This window comes from Thamnophis elegans, chromosome 3 (assembly GCF_009769535.1).
Source record: "Thamnophis elegans isolate rThaEle1 chromosome 3, rThaEle1.pri, whole genome shotgun sequence".
NCBI lineage: Eukaryota > Metazoa > Chordata > Lepidosauria > Squamata > Colubridae > Thamnophis > Thamnophis elegans.
Window position 1 is genome coordinate 105,380,390 of NC_045543.1, and position 25,653 is coordinate 105,406,042.

Here is a 25,653-nt window from a genome sequence, read left to right on the forward strand (position 1 = left end):
CTTGGTTTCGCTGCCTAATTAGTCCCTGCTTCTTGTGAACTATGTTCTCCCTTTTTTTGGCTGTTGGATTTGAGAAGGTAAAAGCCAATAAAGGACATCATCTGCCATTGTATTAGAATATATATTAGAGTCAGTTGTTTCCTCCCAACATTAGAAAAGGGTTTATAAGTTTACTGTTATCTACCCTATAAGACTCTTTATCAAATTTCAGTGCTACATAGAAGCAAATATAATCCCCAAAAGATGGGATTGAAGAAAAAAATTAATTTCCTCAGTGCTTTACAACTTAAGGACATTAGTACTGGAACTACTGCTAAAGAATGGCTCCCTTTGAGGTTGGCCCCAATTCTTCCTCCTATTTATTCAATTTGTTTTTAAAAACAGATGGAACTTCATAGTTGATGCTCTGATATTTTTTTCTTCGGAGAATGATTAAGTGTTGCAATGAAGTTTCTTTCAGGAAGTAAAAATGTTATGCAACATCCTTTGCATTATTCATCCACTTGATTTCAATCTTATAGAAGACTGCAAAGCAAGTTCCATCTGAATTTTCAAGAATATTTTCTCCTCAAATACTGGTAATAAATTATATCTGGAATCTCATTGTTAGAAAATGTACAGTACTTGAGAGTTGGTCAAGGAGGGACATGTTGCTTGTATCTTCTAGTTCCATAGCTACTTTGACACAAAAAAAAAACAGCATTTTAAATGTTAATAAATTTAAGTGCCTTTAAGAGGCTTGCATATCTATTCATAGAATATTTCTGGGCATATGGTTACATTTTTGCAAACTTAGCTTTTTCCTTATAAGTAAATATCAGAATTAAAAACAGTGAAAAACAAATTGGTAGCTAGAATACTGCATGTAAAAGTACTCATTTGAATTTGCAGAACAATTAAAATTGTAAAAGATTTCATAAAATGAGACAAATGTTTTAAGAAATTATTTTTCTTTTTCCTAACTAACAAAATTACATAAATGAGCAAATAAAGTTGTATAAGTTTCTCTGTAAAGGCAGGAAAGCTCCTAATTTGAGAACTTCAGGATATAACTATGGATATTTGATGTAATGGTTTGTCAAAATAAATCAAGCAATAACTTACACAACAGTACTGTTAAGCCCTTGCATTTTATTTATTCAAACAAATGAAGTGTTAATGAGATTCTATTTTAACTTAAGTCTGTTCAGAATTATGACAGTGCTTTTGTTACAGAGTTACAGGAAAACAAGTCTGATTTTGTAGAAATAACTTTTAAAACCTTTTTAGTATTTTCCCTTGATGGAATAAATGTACAGTAAATGCGAAACAAAATGTATTAGTCTTTGAGTTCACTAAGTTTTCGTCGTAGTTTTTTCATATCTTGCTTGAATTTCTCCTCTTCAAGTTTTAGTTTTGCTGACTGTATATGTTTGAGTGCGTCAAGAGAGTCACGGATAGATTGAAATCCTGGTAAATAACAGACATATTTTAGTAAAGTTGTCAATATTATCATTAATATCAAATTTTGTGTTTATACAGCATTCCAAAATAATTTTTGACGATTGCTTCTTAGCTTAAAGTCATCTTTTGAGCTACTATTTATTTATTTATTTAATTAATTAATTAATTAACTAACTAACTAACTTGTATGCCGCCCACTCTCGGAAAACTCAGGGCGGCTTACAAATAAGAAGGGAAAGGGGAATATAAAAAATAAGATATTATTTTAATGTGTCACTGAAATATTTTATGAACATTTTTTTCAGTTAAGTTAATGGATCAGCTTTAAGATGAGTTTAGTTTAGTTCTCCTTTGGTGCATAAATAATGTGAGGCCTGAAATCAGACTGATTAAAAGTATATACATAATTTTCTGGTATGAAAACAGAAGACTAGAAATAACAATAGACCTGAACTCACAATTTCTGTATCTAAATATCAGAATAATCAGTTATTTCTGCTGAAAGCTGTTTCTTGTCCTTTATGAAGAGAAAGGTTTATAAATTGAACCACAGCAAGGAGACTTTGTTTTCCTGCTTATGGTGTGATTTGATAATCTGGAGTTGCACATATGCAAACATACAAATGCATGTAAGTTTGAAAAATAACCTCACCTGATCTGTATTCATTTTGCATTCCTTCTAGTTCACTCCACATCAGCTTTTCAAATCTGGTAATCTTTGCATGTAGTTTATTTTGATCATTTTTCACCTGGCTGAGTTCAAATTGCAATGTTTTTTCTGTGTTTTCTATTCTTTTGGAGACATAGTATAAGCCATCTTCCAATTTCTTTTCCAGTATTTCCTTTTGAAAGAGTTATTGTGAAAAATGAATAGAATTACTCTACTAAAAATATTATATTTATTCATTCAGTGTAAAGGAATGAAATTATCCCTGCTTATCTGTTATATTTTTTTCTGCAGATGTTCTATAATTTTTATAATTATTTTTATTTGTAACTTTACATTTACAAAAATGATATATCTCACTTCCCAGTGACATAGGTAACTGACTTTTTATGGAACAACCAAGACGTTGGCATGGATTTAAAGCTAATTTGGTGTAAAAGGCTTCCAAAGTTTTTGATATACATTTTTCTATGAAAGCTGAAGATGTTTCAGCTTATAAAAATTGTTTGGTACAGTGAAGGGGAGGAAGGTCCAAAGAAATGTTGGATATCAAAATCCTTTGCATGAAGTGCAGATATCACAAGTATATAGTACTATTAACCGTAAAAGCCTTTTTCCAGAATTTCAGTTGAGCTTGGGAAAAAATGCTGCTGCTTCTTATTTTCTGGCTCATGTACAAGTCTGGAAAGAAAATTAAAATGAAAAACTGGCCATGAAACCAACTCTCATCATGTTTAGATCCAACATCATAAAATGTTCAACATTGTAATTAAGATCCAAGCTACTAATTAAAGCTGTGGATAGCAATTACATCATTGGTGTCCTAATTTTTGGAGTTTAAAAAAAATCATGGGCTAAATTCAGATAGATTGGTCTCTGCAATTTATGTTCAAAATTGTGGGTCAGTTTTTGGCAATCTAGTTTGTGGCTCTATTGGATCAACACCAATTCTCCCCATGGTATGTTTTGAACAAAAAACATTTTTAAGATAATGCTTAATTTGACTATGAGTTTGCTTTTCTGTTTCTCAACTTTTTTCTTGTCATCTTTTTATTTCAAACTAGCTGTACCCGGCCACGTGTTGCTGTGGCCCAGTCTGGTTAAATGGAAAAGAAAGAAAAGAGAAAGCGCAAGTTTCTAATATGTTTAATTTCACAATGCTTGTGGGTATACAATATTTTTTGTTGTTCCATTGTCTGTGCAGATATAGACATTGTCTGGTTTGCCAACTCTAGAACACGCAACATATAATTGTCCATGTGAGAAAAAATTTTCAATTGCTGGAAAGACGTTGGACCGGGCACATTTACCAACAGCATGCGAAGAAAGAAACATTCCCAGGGTGATTCCCTCCGAGCAGGGTCATGCCATTGTCAGCAGCGGCAAGGTTCGTGAAGGTCTTGCCCACCTGGCGGGCTCTGCCACTTGCTGCACCTGCCACGGCTTTCCCGGCAGAGGTGGCCCCCACATGGAAGTGAGCCACAGTGACCCCTGCAAGAGCGGCCATGGGGGACGCTCCCGCAGGCCCCAGGCTGGCGCACTCCAAGCTCCCTGTAACAGGCAGCCTCCGGAACGAAGGGCTGGATGGGGCCCCTCCAGACATGGGTGGGGGAACCCCAGTGTGAGAGGGAGTGTTCCCCATGGGCATAGTGGGGTGGCGGGTGGGCATTGCCATTGGTCAGGCCTCGGGGCTGCTGGGCCGGGCGAGACTGGTTGGGGGAGATGGTGCCGGGGCTGTGGAAGTTGTTGAGCGTCTCCTTGGAGGAGCTGCGCTCAGACTCCCCCAAGTCGGTGGTCTGGGAGAGCGAGACGTTCAGGATCCCGGAGGAGGAGAAATCCTCGGTGTGCGACTCGTTCAGGTTGTCGTAGCTCTCCGTATCTTCAGTGATGCTGCTGTTGGAGCTGAGGCTGGCCGAGATCTGTGCTGGAGTCACGCTGGTGATCTGGAAGCCGCTCTTCTTGATCTGGGTGCCTGCCGGACCCCCAATGCCTCCTCCCTGTGAGAGCAGTACCAGGCTCTGTGGTGGAGGCGTCCTGGGAGGGCAGAAGGAGACCGAGGTGGATGCGGAGGCTGGGGGAGGCGGCGGTGGCTGGGCCAGCAGGCCGGGTGGGAAGTCCTCCAAGCCGGTGCTGCTGCTGCTGGCCCGCCGAGGCAGCATCACAGGCTGCGCCATCTTCCTCTCCCGAGTCTCCGCCGCTGAGTCAGGCTGCTGCTGCTGTGGCTGCTGCTGCATTGAGGCTGGCGGGAGGAAGGCCTGATGCTGCCACCGACGACAACGCCTCCCTCAGGCGCCACCCCAGCCTGGCTGAGGAGAGGAGGCCGCTGCCACCCCCTACCCAGCTTCCCTCAGCGGCAGTAGCGAGAGGAGGCGTCCGGCGTCCCCTGAAGAGGAGGAGGAAGGAGCCGCCCCTGGTGACGCGGACGTGAGGCAACCCCTGCCAGCTGCGGCCCCATCCAGAGACTCTGCTACCACTGCAGCCGCCACCTCACGGGGCACCCAGCGGCCGTCCCAGCCCCGCTGCGTCTCAGGCTGACACCACTATTGCCACCCTGTCAGAGCAGCCTTGGCAAGGCCATAGCTGGCTCGCTGTGAGGGTGGTGGAGAGTGCGCACGGCTGACTGGGCTGAGGAGATGCTCCGCCTCCACCTCCTCTGGAGCTCCGCTTGGCTGGGCGGGGGGAGGCTGGTTTAAGGGCAGGGGGAGGTGGCTAAGGGATGGCGCAGATGCTGCCTTGCTGCAGACAGCAAAGGCCCAGCGGGCGGGGAAGGGAGAGAGGGGAGGGGGAGGCCAAAGGGCTTCGGCTCCCCTTGGCAGAAATGGCCGAAGCTTGTCGGAGGAGTGGCCGAAAGGGGAAAGGGTGCGGCCGCAGCTCAGCCACACATATAAAGGGGCCATCAGGACGAAGCTGGAGAGAGGCCGAACTGTTCCGAATATACTATACTCACAAAATGAACACTATGGTAAATGACACAGCTCAATTCCAACGCAATGCCACACTAAATAATTAAATCAAAATGAAAATAAATCAAAATATATGAAAATTGAATATAACAATGCAATCGGAAACATTGAAATGGAATCATGAAATATTTAGTATAGCGTGTGTTGCTTTTACGTCCAACAGATGGTGCTGGTTTTCAAAAAAGCATGTTTTTATCTGTCACAGGTGTGACATCTATATAATATAAGTATATAAAAACACGCATATTCGAATGCAACGTTGTGTCAAAATTGCAAAGCAATTGGTGAACTTTTGGAGATTTAAGATTTTGAACAAATGAACATTTACATTTTTATTTACATAGACGATATGTTTTCAATTATTCCAATATTTATAATTTGGGTTGGAAACCTTATTGAGTGAACAGTGGGGAATAAGCCCTTCTCTGAGGAAAATGAGCAGTTAACTACAAAATATAAAGAAATAGTTTTTAATACATTAAAAAAACATACTGCCATATAAATGTACCCCTATTATCAAATATTTTACTCATTTTTATTAGGTTTTTCATTGTGATTCAGTTACTAAGCAGATACAAGCACAATGAAGGTTAATGAAAAAAAAAACATCTCAAGGTAGAACTGAAGATTTAAAACTGGAAGGCAGAGCCATTTCTGACTGATGAGGAGCGCACAGTGATTCCAAAAATCAAAGCACTTAGGAAACATTGACTTAAAGATTCAATAGCTTTAATCTATAAAATACAACATTTAAAACTTGCTGCATGGTGCAATAATTTAGAATTAGCAATAATAGAGTATGTCTTTTAGATTATTTTATAAAACAACTAAATTGTCTCTTTTTGAAACTAAAGTGAAGTGTTCCAGATTTTCACACCAAGTGCTCCCCTCCCTCACAAAAAAATAAACATAAAAATGAAGAAAGTTATGTCCAGATAGATTGTCCTGGTCCTGGATCAGCTACTTTCTGAAGCTAAACACTTAACCTAAGTGCTTGCATGAAGCCAACATCCTTCCTCTTGCCAAAAACTCAAGCTGTAATACAGATTGCAGTTTGAAAAAGGAGCACTCTGCCATCTGTTAGAGAGTTATTTAAGATGACATATTTTATTGCCTGTGACTGAAAGAACAACATCCATAACGTAGCGGCTTAAAATTCATACAACTCTGACTGCCCCAAGTCCCCAAAGTAACTTTAGTATATTATGTTTCTTTAACAATATATTGAACACAAAAAGCAAAGATAAATGGGCTTTCAATATCTGGTAATAAAATCTGATTGATTCCTATGCTCCCTTCAGGTGTTCCAGACTTCTGTATTTCTGTTGTAGGTTCTTCGTGAGATAATCTCACCATCCTCTTTCCCCGAATTCTCATTTCCATTACTCAGCCAGTATTACTCATGTAAGATCACTGAGAATGTTAACCAGATCTAAACACTTATCCATTTAAAATCTTTCTGCTCTTTTTATAAAAGAGGCTTCTTGAGAAAGTGTGTTATGTTTGTATTTTTTGCATGAATTACAAAAGCACTTGCCAATCTCTCCTTGACTGTAGCAAAGAGCTGGTTTGTGAAATGGACTTCTTCTTGTTCAGATCTTCTCAACTCACTTTCCATCCACTTTCGTTGATTTTGAATCTGATCTTTAAAATCATTTAAAATACCATTTATCCTAATATTTAAAGAGAAAATCTTTTTAATTTTCATGAAAATGAAACATAAAACATGCAGTTGTTCTATACCATGAACTCACTACAAAAGCAATTTGAATAATAAGTACTAATAAATGGGTTTTTATGTTAATTTTTTTCTTAGTCTTAATTTTCTTATGACAACTAAACTCACGTGGCTTCACTCAAACAACTTCCATAAATCTATTCAGATTTCATGTCATGAATCAGTTTTATTCCATATACTCTTCAGTTTTGCCAATTTTGGTAGTTAACAATTTTCTGAAGTGTCAACATTGGTGGTACGGTTTTGGTTTCATAAATACTTATATGATACTTGATGACATGTATTCTCCGAACAATACAGATCTTTAAAATGTATTTTCAAAGTGATCAAAGGCTTATATATTTTTAAGCATTGTAAGTCACTTTCTGATCACAGCTTTTACATTGGCAAAACTAGATCTTTTGCAAGTATAGGGAGGAAGTTGAATATTAGCATCAATGGGAGGTGCGCGTGCGCAAACATACATGTGTCCCCAACAGATGAACAGATATATGTAAGACAAGAATGAAGTGAAGAAACATTTCTCCAAACACTTCTGAGTTGTCTTCTTATCCTGTTTTTCAAAAACATACTGATTTTACAATTAAATATAAATAGCCCTTCATCTCACATCTGATATTAGTATTTCACATCTGATTTTTTTTTAAAAAAATCAGAATGCAAGAGAGTACAGCTGCAGCATCTGTATCTGACTTATTAAAGCAGCCGCATCTTTTCAATATTAAGCAGTCATTTCAGTAGGGCTTTCACTGACACAATATCAATCTTAGGAACACAGCTGCTTCAATGAGTGTAGTGCTGCATTTAAGTTGTGCTTAAATTCTTCAAAAAGCAAACTGAAGCATAGCACAGCTATATTTTACACTTCTTTATATGAGTTAGGAAAATAAAAATCTGATATGGTTATGTATAGCATAGATGCTCTCCGTACTCGTTTTTATAGTCTTTCCTTCTCTAAACCTTCTAAAGTTTTGTTTTTTATTTATTTTATGTATTTATAAAGCAAATTTAGAAACTGCCCAATTCACTCGCAGAATGATTGTATACAAAAACAAATTTACATTGGTGACTTTCTTCTTTCTACTTATTCAGTTTCATGATAGTTATTTTGCATTAAATAAGAAAAGTTTTGTTCTTACAGCGATCAGTGAAAGTAAATGAAAGCACTGTGCAGTTTTGATTAAAGCATTGAATTAGCTTTGCAAAAAAGATTTATGTGATTTCATAAACATTTGTCCTTGTTGGCCTGTCAGGATTTTTAAAGACAAGTAAATTAATTTGGTGCTCTTCTGTCTTCGTGCCAATACCATTGTATCATAACTTCTCACAAAGCACATTAATATAATTGAAAAGCTTTGTTCCCTTACTTGAAGTCCAAGAGCTGCAATTCATGGTGTTGATCACCCTGTATTGTCTTTAAATTTGAAGTTTGCTCTGAGTTTGAAGTGTCTATCTTGCCTAAAAGATGCATTACCTAATAGGAACAACAACCACAACAACAAAACATTATGAGCTAAAATCCCAGCATTGTCATTAAATACACATTATGATTGCAGTGTCTAAGGGAAAAGTCAGAATTTCAGATTTTGACGCATAATAAAAGATTCCCATCAACTATTCCAAAATAATTATTAATGTCCAGTGTTTGTTGGATTTTTTAAATAGAGTCTTTGTACAGAAATGATCAGATTATACATAGGTTGCTAGGGAGAAAGTGAAAATGAGACCCTTTTCTCTAATAATGTACATTTTCAGGAAGAGCTATGCTACGCGATAATCCATTTGGAATAGTCAACAAGTGTGAATCTTTTTCCTGAGAAGGTTTTAATTATTCTATTTCTGTCATATTTCTACATGAAAGGCTTACCTTCGGTTTTACATAGTGACTGCTTTGAGTAACAGTCATTTGCAGTTATGACAATGATGAAAAAATAATTTTGCAACCAATCCTAAGAGGGCTGTTAAAGCAAAAGAAAGCTGAAGCAGGATTGTAAACACAGTCTTGGTTTCTCTTGGTGGCTGCTTTACTTAACAACCAAGTTTCCAGTTTCAATTGTGGCTGCTAAATGAGTACTACTTGTACCTGTAACTCATGTTATATGGTTAAGCAAGCATTTGTTCTGTTTTTTCATTGGTTGTAGTAGAAGCTTTATTTCTAAGAATTACGGGTTCGAAAGAGTTTCATTTTACATTTTCTGCATAGAACACATTTGCTTACCTTTTGTCAATAAGTATGATACTTTGGTACAGGAAAAATACAAGATTTGGGAAATTCATATATTGTTAATAGTGATAAGGTCACCAAATAAACATTTCTTTACAAAGGGAACAAAGCCCATACTCTAATAGAGAGCTGGAGAACTTTTGGTCTGTGGGATGTTTATGAAAGCCCTGGCAAAGATCCTTCCTAAGACTTTTCCTCTTCTTCAAAGCCTTCATGTTCCTCATCAAGAAGAGGTCAATGCACATATAAAGTCAGATAATTTTGAATCTTATAGCTGGCCTACCTAGGTTGACCATTGCCTCAAGAACAGTGGTAGACACTGACAGCTGTCCAGGAATCAAATTAACAAAATGAAAAATAATCTTGCCCTTAACTAGGAATACAGAAAAGGTAACAGGGTGAAAAAGTACTTAAGAACAACTTTTAGTATGATGAACCAGAAGTATATACTTCACGAGATTTTTAACAGAAAGTACCAGGTATGACTGATTAGTCTGAGAGTATAACCACATAAACATTTTAACTGTATCAATAACCTGGGAATTTCAATGGAAGAATAAGACAAAATTTACTCTGAACGTTATATAGTATAGAATGTTGATATATTACCCAGTTTTTATCGCTAAAATATATTATTCACTTTCAAAGATCTCCTGGAAAGAGCAGGTCAGATCATTTTTTTCATATTCGGCAGCAATGCAGGCTAACTTGAAAAATTCTGGAAAATGATTCACACCAGTATGAGACAAACCAATATGAAACAAATTCCTATTTCAACCTTCAATATATTATTATACTTCACTAAACCACATATCTCCTCAGAGTATATAGAATTGGCCTATAAGCAATAATTACTGAAAGGATATTATCTGCTTCTTACTGAAAAGATTGTCAAATCCCATTAATGGAAGAAAAGCTAACCAAGCATGGGAATATATCTCACTCTCTAGAATAATTTCCTATCTTTAAAGCAAACTGGGAACTATTATTCTTAGATTATAATCTAAAACATAGATTTGTACCACATACAAAATGTGGATTCATCTATGTATAGAATATATATTTTTATAAGATACAGAATTCAAAATAGCTGTTTTGTAATATGAATTGAACTTAGTAGTATGCTGTTTAATATGAAGATTTATACTGGATTGACCATAGTCTTTGTTACTAATTTTTAGCTTAAATTCAGTAGTGATTCTTAGTCCATTAATGTCAACAATTTAAAATTCATCTTTATATATTTTTTTTCAAAGTGTTCAAATACAAAAAATAATAATCCAAATACATTTTTACTTCAATAAGTCTTCTTCAACAAGAACAGATCTAATAACATAACTTTATCCAGCATTTAACTCTAATTTTTAAAAAATACAAAGTTTCCTTGGAATCTTAACTTTTAATGTCTGATGTGTGGGGTCTGGTTGACGGTACAGAGAGCAAAACAAAAAATAACAACAAAAAACCCTATTCACAAACAATTTTGCTCAAAATCTGAACACTTACATTAAAAAAAAAATCTCAGTAACAAAGCTCAAATATAGATAGGTTAAAATTAGAATGTAAGTTTCTTCCATTTCATAGAACCATAGAACTGAAAGGTATCTTAGAGGTCTTATAGTCCAACCCTCTGCCCTTATACCATTCTGGACAAATGGTTATCCAATCTTTTCTTGAAAACATCCAGCATTGGAGCACCCATAACTCAAGCTTTTCCACTCATTCTCACTGTCAGGAAATTCATTCTTATTTCCAGGCTCTTCCTCTGATGGGTTTCTGCTAATTGCTTCTTGTCCTGCCCTCATGTTCTATGGATAATAAATTGATCTTTCTGTGACCATTGGAAGTATTGGAAGACTGATATCAGGTCTCCCCTAAGCCTTCTCTTCATTAGTCTAAAATGCCTAGTTCCTTTAATCATTGATTTAGCCTCCAGATCCCTTATCATCTTTGTCACACTACTCTGCACTCTTTTTAGGACTTCAGCATCTTTTTTCTATTGTAGTGACTAGAACTCAATTCCAAATATGGCCTGTTTAGTTCAGTATAGAGCAGCACTATCACGTCCTGTGTTTTTGCTGCTATCCCTCTGTTGAGCCAATCTAGGATTGTGATGGCTTTTTTGGGCAGCTGCAGCATGCTGCTAATTTATACTTTACTGGTGATTCACCTGAACACCTAAATTCCTCTCAAATGCACTATATTTGAGACAAATTCTGCCTATCCTGTACCTGAATGCTCTAAATGCAGGACCTTAGTTTCCTCACCTTTGAACTGCATCTTGTTGAATAGGGCCCAATACTCAAGTCTGTCAAGCTCCTTCTGACAAGATTCTCGACTCTATATTACAAAATATTAGCATTTCCCTCCAGCTTAGTGTCATCCACAAATTTAATGAGCTCCACTTCAATCCCCTCATTTGGTTCATTTATGGAAGATGTTGATGAACACTGGACCCAAAAGATAACCTTGAAGTATCCCACTGCGTATCTCCTTCTATGAAAGTGTAGTTCCATTGAGGAACACATGCTGAGTGCAGTTGGCCAGCCAATTGAAATCCATCTAGTGGTAGCACTGTCTATCCCACCTTCTTCTGTCTTACCAAAAAGTAGGCTGTGGTCTACTTTACAAAACACCTTGCTGATGTCTAAGTATACTATATTCATAGCATTTCCTTAGTCCACTAATATAGCCACTCTACCAAATTGTCAGGACCTGTTTTTTAACAAACATTTAGAGCAATAATGCTTGGGAATCTCAGAACCTTATCCGAGTTACAAAAAAAAACAGCCTGTATCTTTATTTGTTTTACAATTGGTTAATAAACGATCATTAGTCAAAAATAAAGTTACGTAGAAATGGTAAGTATTGTGAAGACACAGCATCACTTTTCAATCTCCATATGTCAGCACAGTACCATGTTAATTGTACACTTGCAATGGATCTTAATTCCATCATAATGCTTCTGTGTCTCCATTACCACCTATATGAAAAAAGCCATCTGCTTTTCTCTTCCATTAACATGAGTCAGCAATTTTAAATCAAATGGAGAAGTTGAATGATTTCTAACATACAGTACAGATGAATACATTCACTTCAGAGCCACTCACCTTCATCTCAATATTATTCACATAATTGTCCAAGGAAGACTGCACAGCATGAATTTCTTTCTCTAGTTTTGAAAACTCATGCCTGATGATATTGATATCTCCAGAGAGTTTGGCAATGCTAGCATCGCATCTAGAAAGTTGATAACAAAGAAGAGGGTAGTTTCTGTATTTCCTCCATACCACAAATTCCCTCTTCTATTAATCATTCAGAATTAATGATCTCCAACAAGCAATTTTCTTTCCTAAGGAAGGAGTGTATATTTTATTCCTTTCTCTTTTCTGAGTCTTGAAACCCTTAGTTTCAGATGTCTGACTACTCACTTCTGCTGGCTGCTAAACTCTGCTATAAAATTTAACTTAGCTGCACTACAGTATTTGTTTCCCTTTTTAATTTACCCTAATGCCAACTACATGTGCTCCTCATTTTCCAGGATATTTGGAGACATCATAAAGATGTAACTCCCCCACCCTCTTTCTTATTCCACTTCTATGGACTTTTCCCCAAAATCTCCAAAGGTTAATGTATTACTGTGCAATCCCCTATGGTTCATAGTCCTTACACTTTTCATTCTTCTTCTACATTCTTTTATATCTCCGAGGCAAAATCAACAAACCCTTGTAGCATGCTGAGGATCAGCATAAACCTTTATGATTCAGAGTTCATTTTATCAGATATATAAACAGTGGTTCATTAAATTTAAACATACATAGGTTGATTGATTATGTAACATTAAGTTGTTTTCAATTCCTAGCAACCACATAGATCTCTTTTTTCCATGTCAATCTATCCCTGTTCCTATTCTCTCATGTCTCCCAGTGGTGTACTCCTTGCCTCTATAAGTGACCACCTTGCTGCTGGTCTTCCTCTTCTCTTTTCTCTATCTTTTTCAGCATTAAAACTTTTCCTAGAAAGCCTGGTCTTTGCATCAGGTGTCCAAAGTAGGATGATTTGAGCCTGGTCATTTGTGCCTTGAGTGAGAAGTCTGGGTTGATTTGTTCAAAGATCCATAGGTCTGGTTTCTTGGCTGATCACAATATTCTATCTTCTCCAGTACCAACGTTCAAAAACATCAATACTCTTCTTATCCTATAGAATCCAACTTCCATTTTCACAGTGTATCACAAAGAATACCAGGGTTTGTACAATTCTGATCTTTGTAAATATTAGACAGATCATGCTGCTTGAATACAGTATCTTCATGTCTGCTCTACACACATATACTAGATTTTTTTAAAGAAGTTGGAACATCTATTCTGCCAATTTAAGATGACATATCATTCTGCACATCTGGCAAGTAGATTTTGGTTTGCAAAAGCTTCTAACACCAAAAACATTCTTTCAGATTCGTCTGACTTTTTCACTGATGCAACATAAACTATTATGTAAAATCCCAGAATATTTTCTTAATAAACCATTTCATAGAAGAATTTTAATTTTCCTCTTTTCTGAGTGCCTTGCAACATGGCATTCTTTCTTCTAGAATGGCCTTGTTGCACATTATATCTTTGTATGTGCATTCATATGCATGTGTGTGTATGTGTACACAGACACACAGATATACATACATACATACATACATACATACATACAATGATGTGCGGTGAGCTTCATGGCTGGTGAGGCAAGCACGAAAGCCCACTGAAGCCCCGGCGTCACATCCGCCATAGAGCGGGACCGGGACCTGCTCTATGGTTGATGGCGCCGGACCTTTAAAGTCCTGCCGCCGGGACCCTGCTGCCACTTTAAAGCCATGCCCCCGGACACTGACTGCTCCAGCGAGGCTTCCAGCTCCAATCCGGCGGGCGGAGAGGGCGAAGGAGGACAGGAGGCGACGGGCGGGCGGGCGGTGAAGCGAGGCTGCTCGGGCAGCTGAGGCATGGCTTTAAAGTTGCGACAGGGCGCCGACTGCTCCAGTGAGGCTTCCAGCTCCATCCCGGCGGGTGGAGAGGGCGAGGGAGGACAGGAGGCGATGAGCGGGTGGCAAAGCGAGGCTGCTCGGGTGGCTGAGGCATGGCTTTAAAGTGGCGGCAGGGCGCCGACTGCTCCAACAAGGCTTCCAGCTCCATCCCGGTGGGTGGAGAGGGCGAGGGAGGACTGGAGGCAATGGGCGGGTGGGCGGGCTCAGCAGTGCCGCTGCACCGGCAGAGCCAGCCTGGGGGACGAGGGGCGGCCATGCCTCGCTTTGCCGCCCGCCCACCCATCATCTCCTCTTCTCCCTCGCCCTCTCCGCCCACCAGGATGGAGCTGGAAGCCTCGCTGGAGCAGTCGGCGCCCTGCCGCCACTTTAAAGCCATGCCTCAGCCTCCCAAGCAGCCTCGCTTTGCCGCCCGCCCGCCCATCGCCTCCTGTCCTCCCTCGCCCTCTCTGCCCATCGGGATGGAGCACATCAAGCATGTCCCGCTGAATGGCCGGCCTGGAAGGCATGCCGGCACTTTAAAAAATAAAAAAATAAAAAATAAAAAATAAATAAAAAATAGAAAATAAAAATAAATGTGCCAGCCCATGCGCCAGCAGAGGCGAGTAACACACACACACATACACACACACACACACACACACACACAATAAAAACAAATTACAATTACTTACATTACAAATAATTTTGAATTCCTCCCCCTGCCCCCTCCCTCTGACCCACATACCTTCCAGCTACGTCAAAAATGCAAGATTTGTTTTAGCCAGGGCCAGGCAGGCTAGGATAGTTGCTGCTAGAGTCACCACGTGGATGACTCTGCTTAAATGTTTTTAAAAAGCCTCTAAACAAAGTGCCCTCTGCAGGAAGATGCGAGAGAATCATGTGCCTCATTTGCATAAGGAATTTTTTGCTTTTTAACCCTTGCTTAACTCTTAAAAGGCAAAAAATCCCTTATGCAAAGGAGGCCCATAGTTCTCTCGCCTCCCCCTACAGTTAGCACTAAGCAGACTCAGAGTCACTGTGACTTGGAGTCTGGCAGCAACTACCTTGGCCTTTTTAATTATTTTAAAAATTCTTTCCTTTTCCTCATGAGACTGGTGAGGCCCCACCTCCCCTGCCTCCAGGGACTGCACGTCCCTGCATGCATGCATGCATACATACATATATACATACATACATACATACATACATACATACATACTCATTTCGAGAACACCCGAGTAACTCTGGACACCTTTCAATTTATAAGGGTAGAAAAAAATAAAAGAAAAAAATCTCTTTAATTTATTTTGCTGGTAATATTTTTTATTCTTGGAAACTACATAGGCCACCTCAGTCTTTCTTTAGGTTAACACTGTAAGCAAGTGATATGCAAAAAGTGCTTACATGGATGTATAAATCATTTCAATGTCCTCTAGCTTAGCTCAAGAGTAATTATTCATACTCGGCTTCATTAAAATATAGATTGTATAAATACAAGTACTGGTGCAACTATGACAGGGGTTTCTGCTGATCTTAGAGATTTGTGTTCCAGCTCTTGGTTCCTCTAAAACAAACAAGCAAACTAATAAATATCAGAAATTGTCATTGGCTAAACTTCAAACCATAAATCATCAGATGTTCTAACAATCATATAGAAAAATTCTATTATTTTCATTGTCAAACTACTTTATTCAAGGCTATCCATAGGAATAGTTTAAAAAACAAATTCAAATGCCTGTTTTTTTATGCAGCCACGACCCTACTGACTGTATTGTATATTTAATTCTGACAGTGTGCTTCTAAGTCCACTGATTTGCCAACTTATATATGCCAACTTCTATAGTAATTTTACTTAGTAATTTTACTTAAGCAAGGTAGACCTTGCTTAATGATCACAATTGGCATTAGCAACTTGGTGATAAACAATCAAATGACCATGATGGCCTTACAACCTTCAAACATTTCCTTCAATCATTAAGCGAAGTGATGCAGTTGCTATGTGAAAAATCAACCTATTTCCAAAGTACCTGGAGGCAGGACAGGAAGCAATGGATGAAAACTAATCAAGGAAAGAAGCAACCTAGAACTAAGGAGACATTTCCTGACAGAACAATTAATTAGTGGAACAATTTGCCTTTAGAAGTTGTGGGTGCTCCAACACGGGAAGTTTTTAAGAAGAGCTTAGACAACTATTTGTCCAAAATGATATAGAGTTTGAGCAGAGGGTTGGACTAGAAGAAATCTAAGATCCCTTCCAACTCTTTTATTCTGTTACAGTTTTGCTTCCACTTTCTGTATTAACTTTGCTTGTTGAAAACCAGTTGCAAAGCACACGAATGGTGAGAACATAACTACAGGACACTGCAATACTCTAGTCATAAATGTGAGAATAGATTGCAAAGTTACTTTTTTAGCATCATTGCAACTTCAAAATGGTTGCTGCACAAGGCAGCTGGTAAGTGAGGGGTACATGTACATTAGTGGCTGCAGAGACAACCATACAATATTTCTAATTTCTTTCAAAGGTAAAAGTAAGAGAAAAAACATTCTTCAAAGTTAAGGACAAAATTATTTTTGTTTGAATTCTCTGTCTCAACTTTAGGTACAGTGTTATGTTTAAACAAATCCTAAAGAAAACATTATTTTCTCCTCAAAACTGTAATGTGCAGGAAGGAGAAGCATATGGGCTTGTGCTCTTAGATTAAAACATGGTTTATCAAACTGTGAGAAGGTAGCTCCCATCAACTCACCTGGCTACTCTTCCACGTAGGTCCCCAACCCCCTGCAGGTGTTTATGGTCCAGACTTTGCACAGCAAAATTAGTTCCTGATGTTACTTCATCTCTGACTTTTATTTGTCTCTCCAACTCCTAGAATTTTATAAGCATTGTAAATGGCAAGTTATATTACATCAGTTGGGAAAGGAAATAACTTATACTAAAACAGCCGGGGCACTTAATTTTGGAACCTGAAAGGCATGTTTAGCAATTTGCTCTGGTAACAAATCAGAATTACATTACAAAACAGATTGCTGGTATTTGTTCTGTTGCCTTACAACAATAAGATTGGCAGTACCTTTGGAACTTCTTAAAATGTGCAAGAGTAGTATTTGCATACATATATCACACATACATATATAGACAGTAAAACTGAGATTTTACAGATGAATAAGGAAGAAAGGATTATCTCCTAGGCCTAAATATCCTGATCTGCAACTCTTTTATGCATGGACATTTTGCCTGCATAACATGATTTTCTTCCTGTTTCCATTCAATAATATCCAATTCTCAGAGATTGCCTGAACAAGTCTCTGCAGTTTTCTTGGCAAGGGTCCCCCCTCCTCAATTGGTTTGCCATTGCTGGTGGGACTAGAACTCACAATTGCCTGGTTTCTTGCCTAATCCTAACCACTACACCAAACTGGCTCTCAGTATATATCCATAAAATGGCAAATGGATATATTTCATTGCACATGAAATGTGTTAAACTAAGATCAAATAAACAGAGCACATATATTGCTTGCAATATTCATTTTCATTTTCATATTCATTTTCAGTATAAAAATGTTAAGAATGTAAAAAATATCTAAAGATCATGCAAAAACATTTTTAAATGACAGATAGGCTAATAAACCACATAATGAGATTAGAATGAAGATTTTTAGCCTGGTGGCTTAACTACACTACTAAGCAAACTGGCTGGAGTGTTATGCTATATTAAAATAAGCAAAACATGAATCCTTAATGCAGTGTGCCACCCACGTACTCTTCCTCCTGTTTTGTATCCATGAGGACAAAACTCATCTACTTCTCATGTTAATGAACTACTGTACATTAGTATTTGAATTGAAATAAATGTAGGTATTCTAATTAGCAAACAATTTAAAATTTAAAATCATGACTCAAGTCCTGCCTTGTTATTTAAAACTTTAATTTGAAAGAAATCCAAGTTAGGAGCTGTGATTTGTTTAAAAGTAAAGAGAGGTGTCTGACCTCTGTTGCCAGGAAAAAATGGCAATTTACAAAGTGATCTTAAGCTGGCCATATAATATGAAATAATGCAAATAATATGAATTCAAAGTACATGCAATGACCCACTAAAGATACGTTCATATATTGTGCTGTTTGGATTGTAAGGTTTCAGTATAGTACAATGAGCTAATCCAGCTATTGTATTAGTAAAACACATTTTATTGCATGATTGGGATCCAGACAATATAATTAGACTCGCCCAGAGATTTAGTTTTAAAACTACAGTACCACAAATAACCATTATTTAATAGAGTGGATGTATGCAGGAATCAAGACCTCACTAAAAGTCATTGCCTATGGCCAGGTTTGGGAAACTATTTGATTTTGTCCAAGGAAAATATTCTGTTACTGACATTATCACTTCTGGCCCACATCAGTGGCTACAAACTGCCCACAATGCAAGTGTACAAAGAAAGAAAACTTCATTGCCATGTTTTCTCTAATTTATTTCAATGCTTATTTATTATTTCATGAACATAATTGAACTTACTAGTATTAGATATTGTTTTTAAAAGTTTTTAATTTTCTCCCATAATCTTAATGGAACCATTAGAAAAACTGTTCATGTTGTTAATTTATCTTTTTCCTGATGACCTCTTCTATATGGACCCAAATTATTCATGGTTATTATGGCAGACATGCAAGAGAAGTCAATTAAAATTATTTCACTGTCTGAAAATATTTAATTTTATACATACATACATACCAGAGGTGGGTTCCTACCAGTTCGCACCTATTCGATAGAACCGGTTCATCAAATCTACCGAACCGGTTAGAAGAGGTTCCACCAGTGGACCCGGAAAGCAGGCCACACCTACAGAAGAGGTTCCAAATTTTTTTGAAACCCACCACTGGTCCTTGGATATGATTATTCTACACTATCATGCTCATATTTATAAAACTCAGTGCCCCTCTGTGAACGGTAAGGATGACTACTGCGTTTGTGGTGCAATCAGAACATTGCGTGTGTTGGGGGGCGTGGCCTGTTGCCGAGGAGGGCTCCACCGAGCTCCTCAGAGATCTGGTCTGTATATCTAAATAAGATCATAGATAGCACCCCTTTTTGGCTAAGAAAGGGGCAGGGAGTAGCTCTGTAGGCTAGGGTCTATTCGTAAGCCACAGCCTTTTTCTTTTTTTGGCTGTGGATAGAGATTAGATCCAGCCGGAGCGGAGCTTTTATCTCCAGCCAGTTCTTCTCAGCTGCCTTTTTTTTTTTGGCAGCCCCAGACAGGCTAGCCCCCCCCAGGACAAAACAAAGTTTTTTCAAGCTAGAATCGATACGGGTGGGTCCCACCCCTGTGAGATTTATGTTTTTATTACTATCTTAAATACCAGCACCATTTGTCTTAGAGACTTCTTTGTCTAAATGGATTTCAAAATGGCGATTCCTCTCCGTGGATGATTGATAGTGGATATACTTAGCCGGTTTTATCTTCCTGCAGACCGCTCCTTAACAAAATAAACTCTTCTTCTTTGGAAACAGAGGGGAGCAAAGCGCTGCTTACTTGTGTATTTATTATGGCACCCAGGTCAAAGAAGCGCTCTGCTACAAATGTGTCTAAAGAATTTAAAGAATTTTTACTGGAACCACAGCCTTTGTCTCCTATGCCATCTACTGGAGAACTTTTAACACAGGAATATTTCTTTAAAATGTTTAATGATTTTAAACAAGAAATTAGGGAATTTGTATTGGAACTATATGATGATTTAAAGTCTAAAGTTAATCAAATGAAGGCGAACACGTTTGCAGCCGTGTCTGCCCTGTCAGATTATTCTGCTGAAATAGAGAACAAATTGGAAAGTTTGGAGAAGGCTAATTTTAATTTGACTACCAATATTCAAATTTTACAACAAAAAATTAGAGACACTGAACAACAGCTTATGATGATAAATTTTAATAGGAAGGCATTTGCAATAAGAGTCAGAGGATTCCGTGAAAAGGAGCAAGAGAATCTGAAACAGACCTTTGTTGAAGCCTTCAGCCATGCGGTGGGAAGCCCGGGACTTAATTTTGATTGGCAGATTCGGAAAATCTATCGCCAGAACTCATTGATAGCGGAACAGCGACAGCTCCCGAGGGACATAATTATACATTTCTCTACAAAAGAAGCTAGAAACGCGATTGTGCAAAAGTTTCATAACAACAGTCTCCGAGTTGATGACCAGGTCCTGATTGTCTTCAAAGATATACCTTTCCAGATGTTGAAAGCAAGAAGGGACTACACCTTTTTAACTAAAGAGCTTAGGAGTCAACAGATTCGATACAGATGGGAGGCCCCTGCCGGCATCACGGTTACATTTGAGAATCAAAGATTTCGTCTTAACTCTGTTTCGGAGGCTCAAGATTTCTACTGCAGGACTTTGAAGGCGGGACTTCCTGACTCACTTGGAAGAGAGGAGAGACAAGCGGAAGGAGAAGGCAAACGGCAGGCCATGTGGCTGCAAGATGGAGGGGGTAGCCTTTCCTCCCTCGGAGAAGCAGAAAAACGGAGATCGAGAATTTAGACATTTCAAAATATTCGCCAAAGTTAAGGACTGAATGGGGGTTTGAGACCTCTCTCCGGTAGAAAAAGCGGACTAATTCTTATCAGAAGGGAAAGCTGGGTGAAACTACTTTGAGCTAGATTTTAAATTAAGCATAAATTTGATAGTGGTAAACATTAGACAAGCAAGGGATGAGGGTAAAATATATGTGGAATGATTTACGTTGTTTAAAGCTTATTAGAACAGAAAGCCGGTTGGGATTATCTTAAGATAGGTGTAAAAAGAATGCGGAATGATTTCTGTTGTTTAAACTTTGTTAGGAGGGACTATTTTAAAACAGAAGGTTAACTGACTCTTGCTGAAAATATTATTTGAATATGTGGAATGATCCATGCTATTTAACTTTTATTAGAAGGGAAAGTTGGTTGAAATTGCTTTGAGTTAGATTTCAAACAAATGTTAGCATAAATTTGATAGTGGTAAATATCAGACAAGTAAGGGATGAGGGTAAAATGCATGTGGAATGAACTACGTTATTTAAATCCTATTAGAAGAGAAAGTCGGTTGGAATTATCTTAAGATAGAAGTTGATTTCTGTGTAAAGTAATATTTGATCTACGCTGCTTAACTTTACTAAGAAGGGGAAGCTTGGCTAGATTATTTTGAATTACTGTTTGAAAAGGAGGTTAAGAAAGATCATTTACGCTGTTTAAATTTTACTAGAAGGGAAAGCTTGATTACTCTTCTGCAAAGTAATTTGAATATGTGGCATGAACCACGTTGCTTAAATTTTATCGGAAGGGATCATAAGGTTTAGGAAGAGGAACGGGAGAGTCTACAGAAGGTTGGGGTAAATAGCAAAGAAGTAAGAGACGAGAATAAAATATAGATAGAATGATTTATACTATTTAAGCATAGATAAAGATGGGGGGCTGAGATCAACACAAAGAGTGGTTTCTTTTTTTTTTCTTTTTTTCTTTTCTCTTTTCTCTTCTCTCTTCTTTTTTTTCTGTTTTTCTTTTTTTTGACATATTACTTTTATTTTTTTAATCCATATGTATACAAGATATTTTAGACAGAAGGTAGTGCCAGGTGTGGGCCCTGGGAAGTCGGGAGGATTAGGGATGGGGATTTGTGGGGGGGGTGTGTTAACATAGTCTTAATAAGAACAAGAATGTATTTATATACGGTGGTTCTTTTTTTTCTTTTTTTTTTTTTTCCTTGGTTCATTTTACTTTTATCAGATCAAACAACACTCGAATAAAGGCATACACCAAGGAGGGAGGTAGAGGGAAAGAAGAGGGAGGAGTAAGGAAGGAGTAAGGGGAATGTAAGGAGGGTGTGTGGGGAGTAAGGGGAGAAGGAAGGCTTGAGGGGAAAGGGAAGTAGGAGGGGAGTGTTAGAGGGAGAAAGGAAAGTTGGAGGGGGTAGATGGGGTGTATGGAGGATGGAAGGGTTAGGTGGGGTTGTGATGAGTTGTGTTTCCTTTTTTTGTTCGTTTTATCTCCTTTTTTTTTATTTTCTTATAGTAAATACCCTGTATATAAGTGATTGCAAATGGAATGTGAAAATGAATAAAATATATTAATTTTAGAACATTGCGTGTGTTGAAGTTGTTTTAAGGCAAACCAAAGATACCTTTAAAAAAAACAAGTTTACATCATATTCTTATGCATGCCAGTGCTGTGTGTGAGGTAATTTAAGGTGGTTCTGACAAGTGTTGTCGGCATCTTCATATCCGGTCACATGGGCGGCAAGCCACTCCCATCCGGTCACATGGGCAGCAAGCCACTCCCACAAAGGAGGCCACACCCACAGAGTAGGTTCAAACAATTTTTGAAACCCACCACTGATACATACATATATACATACAGTATGTATGTATGTGTGTATCAGGGACCTGCAGTCAGGGGAGGCAGAGCCTCATCACTGTTATCATGAAAAGAAAAAAAATGTAAAAGGAAAAAGGCTGAGGTAGTTGCTGCCAGAGTCACAGTGGATGACTCTCCTTAGTGCTTAACTGTTTAAAAAAGCCTCTAAAAAAAGTGCCCTCTACAGGGGGCAGCAGGAGAACGAGGTGCCTCATTTAGTCTGACTTTATGATCACTTGAGCAGAACTAAGCAAGGGTTAAAAGCCGAACAATTCCTTATGTAGATGAGGCACATGGTTCTCTCACCTCCTGTAGAGGGCGTTTTTAGAGGCTTTTTAGAGGCTCTGGGAGCAACTACCTCAGTCTGACCTCAGAGCTCATGCCTTTTTCCTTTTACATTTTTTTTTCTTTTCATGATGGCAGGCAAGAGCAGAGTTGAAATCCTCTCTGAAACAGCTGGAAAAGGTGCATGTGTGGGGGAGTGGGGAGGAATTTAAAAAGTTTGATTGCATCAGAGCCACATTGCCTTTTCCAACTCACTCTCTCTCTCTCTCTCTCTCTCTCACACACACACACACACACACACACACACACAGCTGGATAATAGTATATAAGCCCAGCTTCACTGATTACAAGTTTGAAAAGGCAATGTGGCTCCACCTGCAATCAAAGGCTTGGATCGGAAGGCAGCAGGGGAAGGAGGGGCATGGCAGAGGAGCTGCTTTCAAGCCATTGGAAAATATATCCAATCCAACTGTATTTGTGTTTGTTTGAGAGTGACTGAGTGAGAGAGGGATCCAACTTCTCTGTGTGCGTGTGTCTGTTTGAGAGGGGGGAGAGAGGGAGGAAGGAGGGGAGGGAGAAGAAAAAGAATGAAGGAAAACCTATTTCGCAAAGGAGAAAAAATGCTGTTGCTTTAAATCGGAACTGAGCATGCCTGGCTGTGGAATTCTGGAAGTTGAAGTACACAAGTCTAAAAAAATTTGAAACCCCTGTGTCAGTGCCTCACCAGCCATAAACCTCACCGCACGTCACTGGTGTGTGTGTGTGTGTGTATGTATGTGTGTGTGTGTGTGTGTGTGTGTGTGTGTGTGTATGTGTATGTGTATATGTAAATGTGTGTGTATACACACAGAGAGAGACACAGACACAAACACACGCACAAGCCCTAGCATGTATGTTTTGTCTGGAGATTTCTTCATCTATGAACATTAACCAAGCCATTTATGCCAACACAATAATTTCAGTAGGGCAAAATTTCCCTTCATCTAGTTCCATGCCCTGCAATGTAAAGTGGGACAGGATAGCAAATCAGGATCTTAGGGCAACTCTGTCTGTAGAATACCAGTAGTGGAGGATAGTAGAGAAGAACAGACATGGCACTTTAAGTCCTTCTAAAACTATCAATGAAAAGCAACTGTAGTTTCATTTTATTTGTCCTGTCTTGATGCATTTAAAAAAAATGTGGGAGAAGAGATGGGAAAGCATTTAAAATATCCAGTAAACATGTTATGCAGTATATTAAGCATTATATTAGGCATGTTAGGCAGCATATGAGGCAGTATAATATTCAGTGAACATGTTAGGCAATACAATGAAAATGTCATCTAGAAACTATTTTATCCTACATTATGACATAAGAGAATTCTGGACTTCTAAAATTTGAAACTCTGGTGGATGTGTAAGTGTCTGTATGTATATGAATGGGGGGTGGGGATTGTGAGGTTGAGGAAGTTTATTGCTATGTTTCAGCTGTACCAGGATTCTTGATATGAGTCATGAAATTAGGATTCTTAAACATTGCTACAAGGCTACAGTAATCACTTAATGAAGATTTGAAAGAGTTTACAACTACAAACTGTCTCTGCATTCCAATGAATGAAAGGCAAGCAAAATTGAATCAAATGTTCCTGGGGGAAAAAACCATCTTTAAGTTAAATTAACAAACACAAAACTTTCTCAAATGCTATATCTATGTATAGAAATGTTTAGGAACAAACTATGAAAATAGTTGATCTTTTTTAATCCAGATTTCCAAAGTGGCTATTAATTTTAGGGAAGAGGGTAGAGATCCATATATGCCAAATGCCTCCATCATTTGACGATTTCCTCCATTTAAATGGTGTGATCCTTAAATACTTTGTAGATAGAAAATAGGCAAGATTTTCTACCTTCCTGGGAAGAAAAAAAACCTTCTAGGATTATGTAATATAGATTTGACATCTTTGAAGCTGAACATTGCATAACTTCTGAATATTTAATAAATTGCTCGAAACTGCGGATACCTCTATGTTGTGGCTCAGCTTTTTAACAACACTTGTGATTGTCTGGATGTGATTTTCCAATAGCTGGTGAGCTGCTGCCTCCCCTTGCTGAGAGTTCTTATTTCCCTGAAGGTATGAAACAAGGCCATCTTTGATCCGAAATGCCTGATCCAGAAGCACAGCAGTAGTACGCTCCTGATTAGATAGCCGGTCTTCCAGGGAATTCACTCTGCTTCCAGATACATTAGGAATTGCTGGTAGAAATGGCTGGCTTGGAGTTCTATCCAAAGAAATCACATGAGAGAAGTAGAAAGAAAGTTAAAGGTAAATCCTATATTACTGCATCCAGCTACAGCAACAAGATAAAATAATGAAGTACCTTTAGGTGGCAATTTCTGCCTATAACTCATGTGGCATATGAGTAATGAATGACTCGATATCTGAAAAGCTTTTAGATTAGAACAGGCGGAGAAGAAAAAGAAGAATTCAACTTTGGAAGAATGACAAATGTTGTGTTGTTAAAAAGTAAACACAAGAGTTGTTTTTCCTATTTGTTTTTTATTTATGGTCCAAGACCAAGTCATAGAATTTAAAAATATACTACAAAACTATAAAAAATCTTTTAGTAGTAATAATTAAAAATGTGAAAATAACTTTCTATTCAGTTTCAGAAGAATTCGGATGCCAGGTTCCAAGATTAAGGGACAAACATATTTCCAACCCTAGGAGCACAGTTGCTCATGTGGTTAGGATGCTGGCTTGACAAGCTGCAAGGTCATGTTTGAGACCTGAGTGCTGCCATGGGGTGGGGTGAGCTCCCATTCTTCACTCCAACTCCAGCTCCTGCTGGGGACATGAAAGAAGCCCCCAAATGGGCATCCCCAGGCAATGGTAATATCTCTGGCTAATACTTTCAAACTGGAAGTGTTGCCTCTGACACAAGTGCAATGCAATTTCCAAT

The 25,653-nt window shown here is 38.3% G+C and overlaps 1 protein-coding gene across 1 annotated transcript; it reads right to left on the reverse strand.

Moving 5' to 3' along the window:
- Positions 1-351: 351 nt before the first annotated feature.
- FAM81B (family with sequence similarity 81 member B) lies at positions 352-24,983 on the reverse strand (the record flags this gene model as incomplete). The annotated part of the gene is made up of 7 exons (XM_032213254.1): positions 352-1,449; positions 2,096-2,285; positions 6,611-6,746; positions 8,179-8,285; positions 12,146-12,275; positions 16,794-16,912; positions 24,714-24,983. Coding segments are annotated over 7 exons (1,083 nt in total), but the record flags the coding sequence as incomplete, so codon positions are not given.
- Positions 24,984-25,653: the final 670 nt, after the last annotated feature.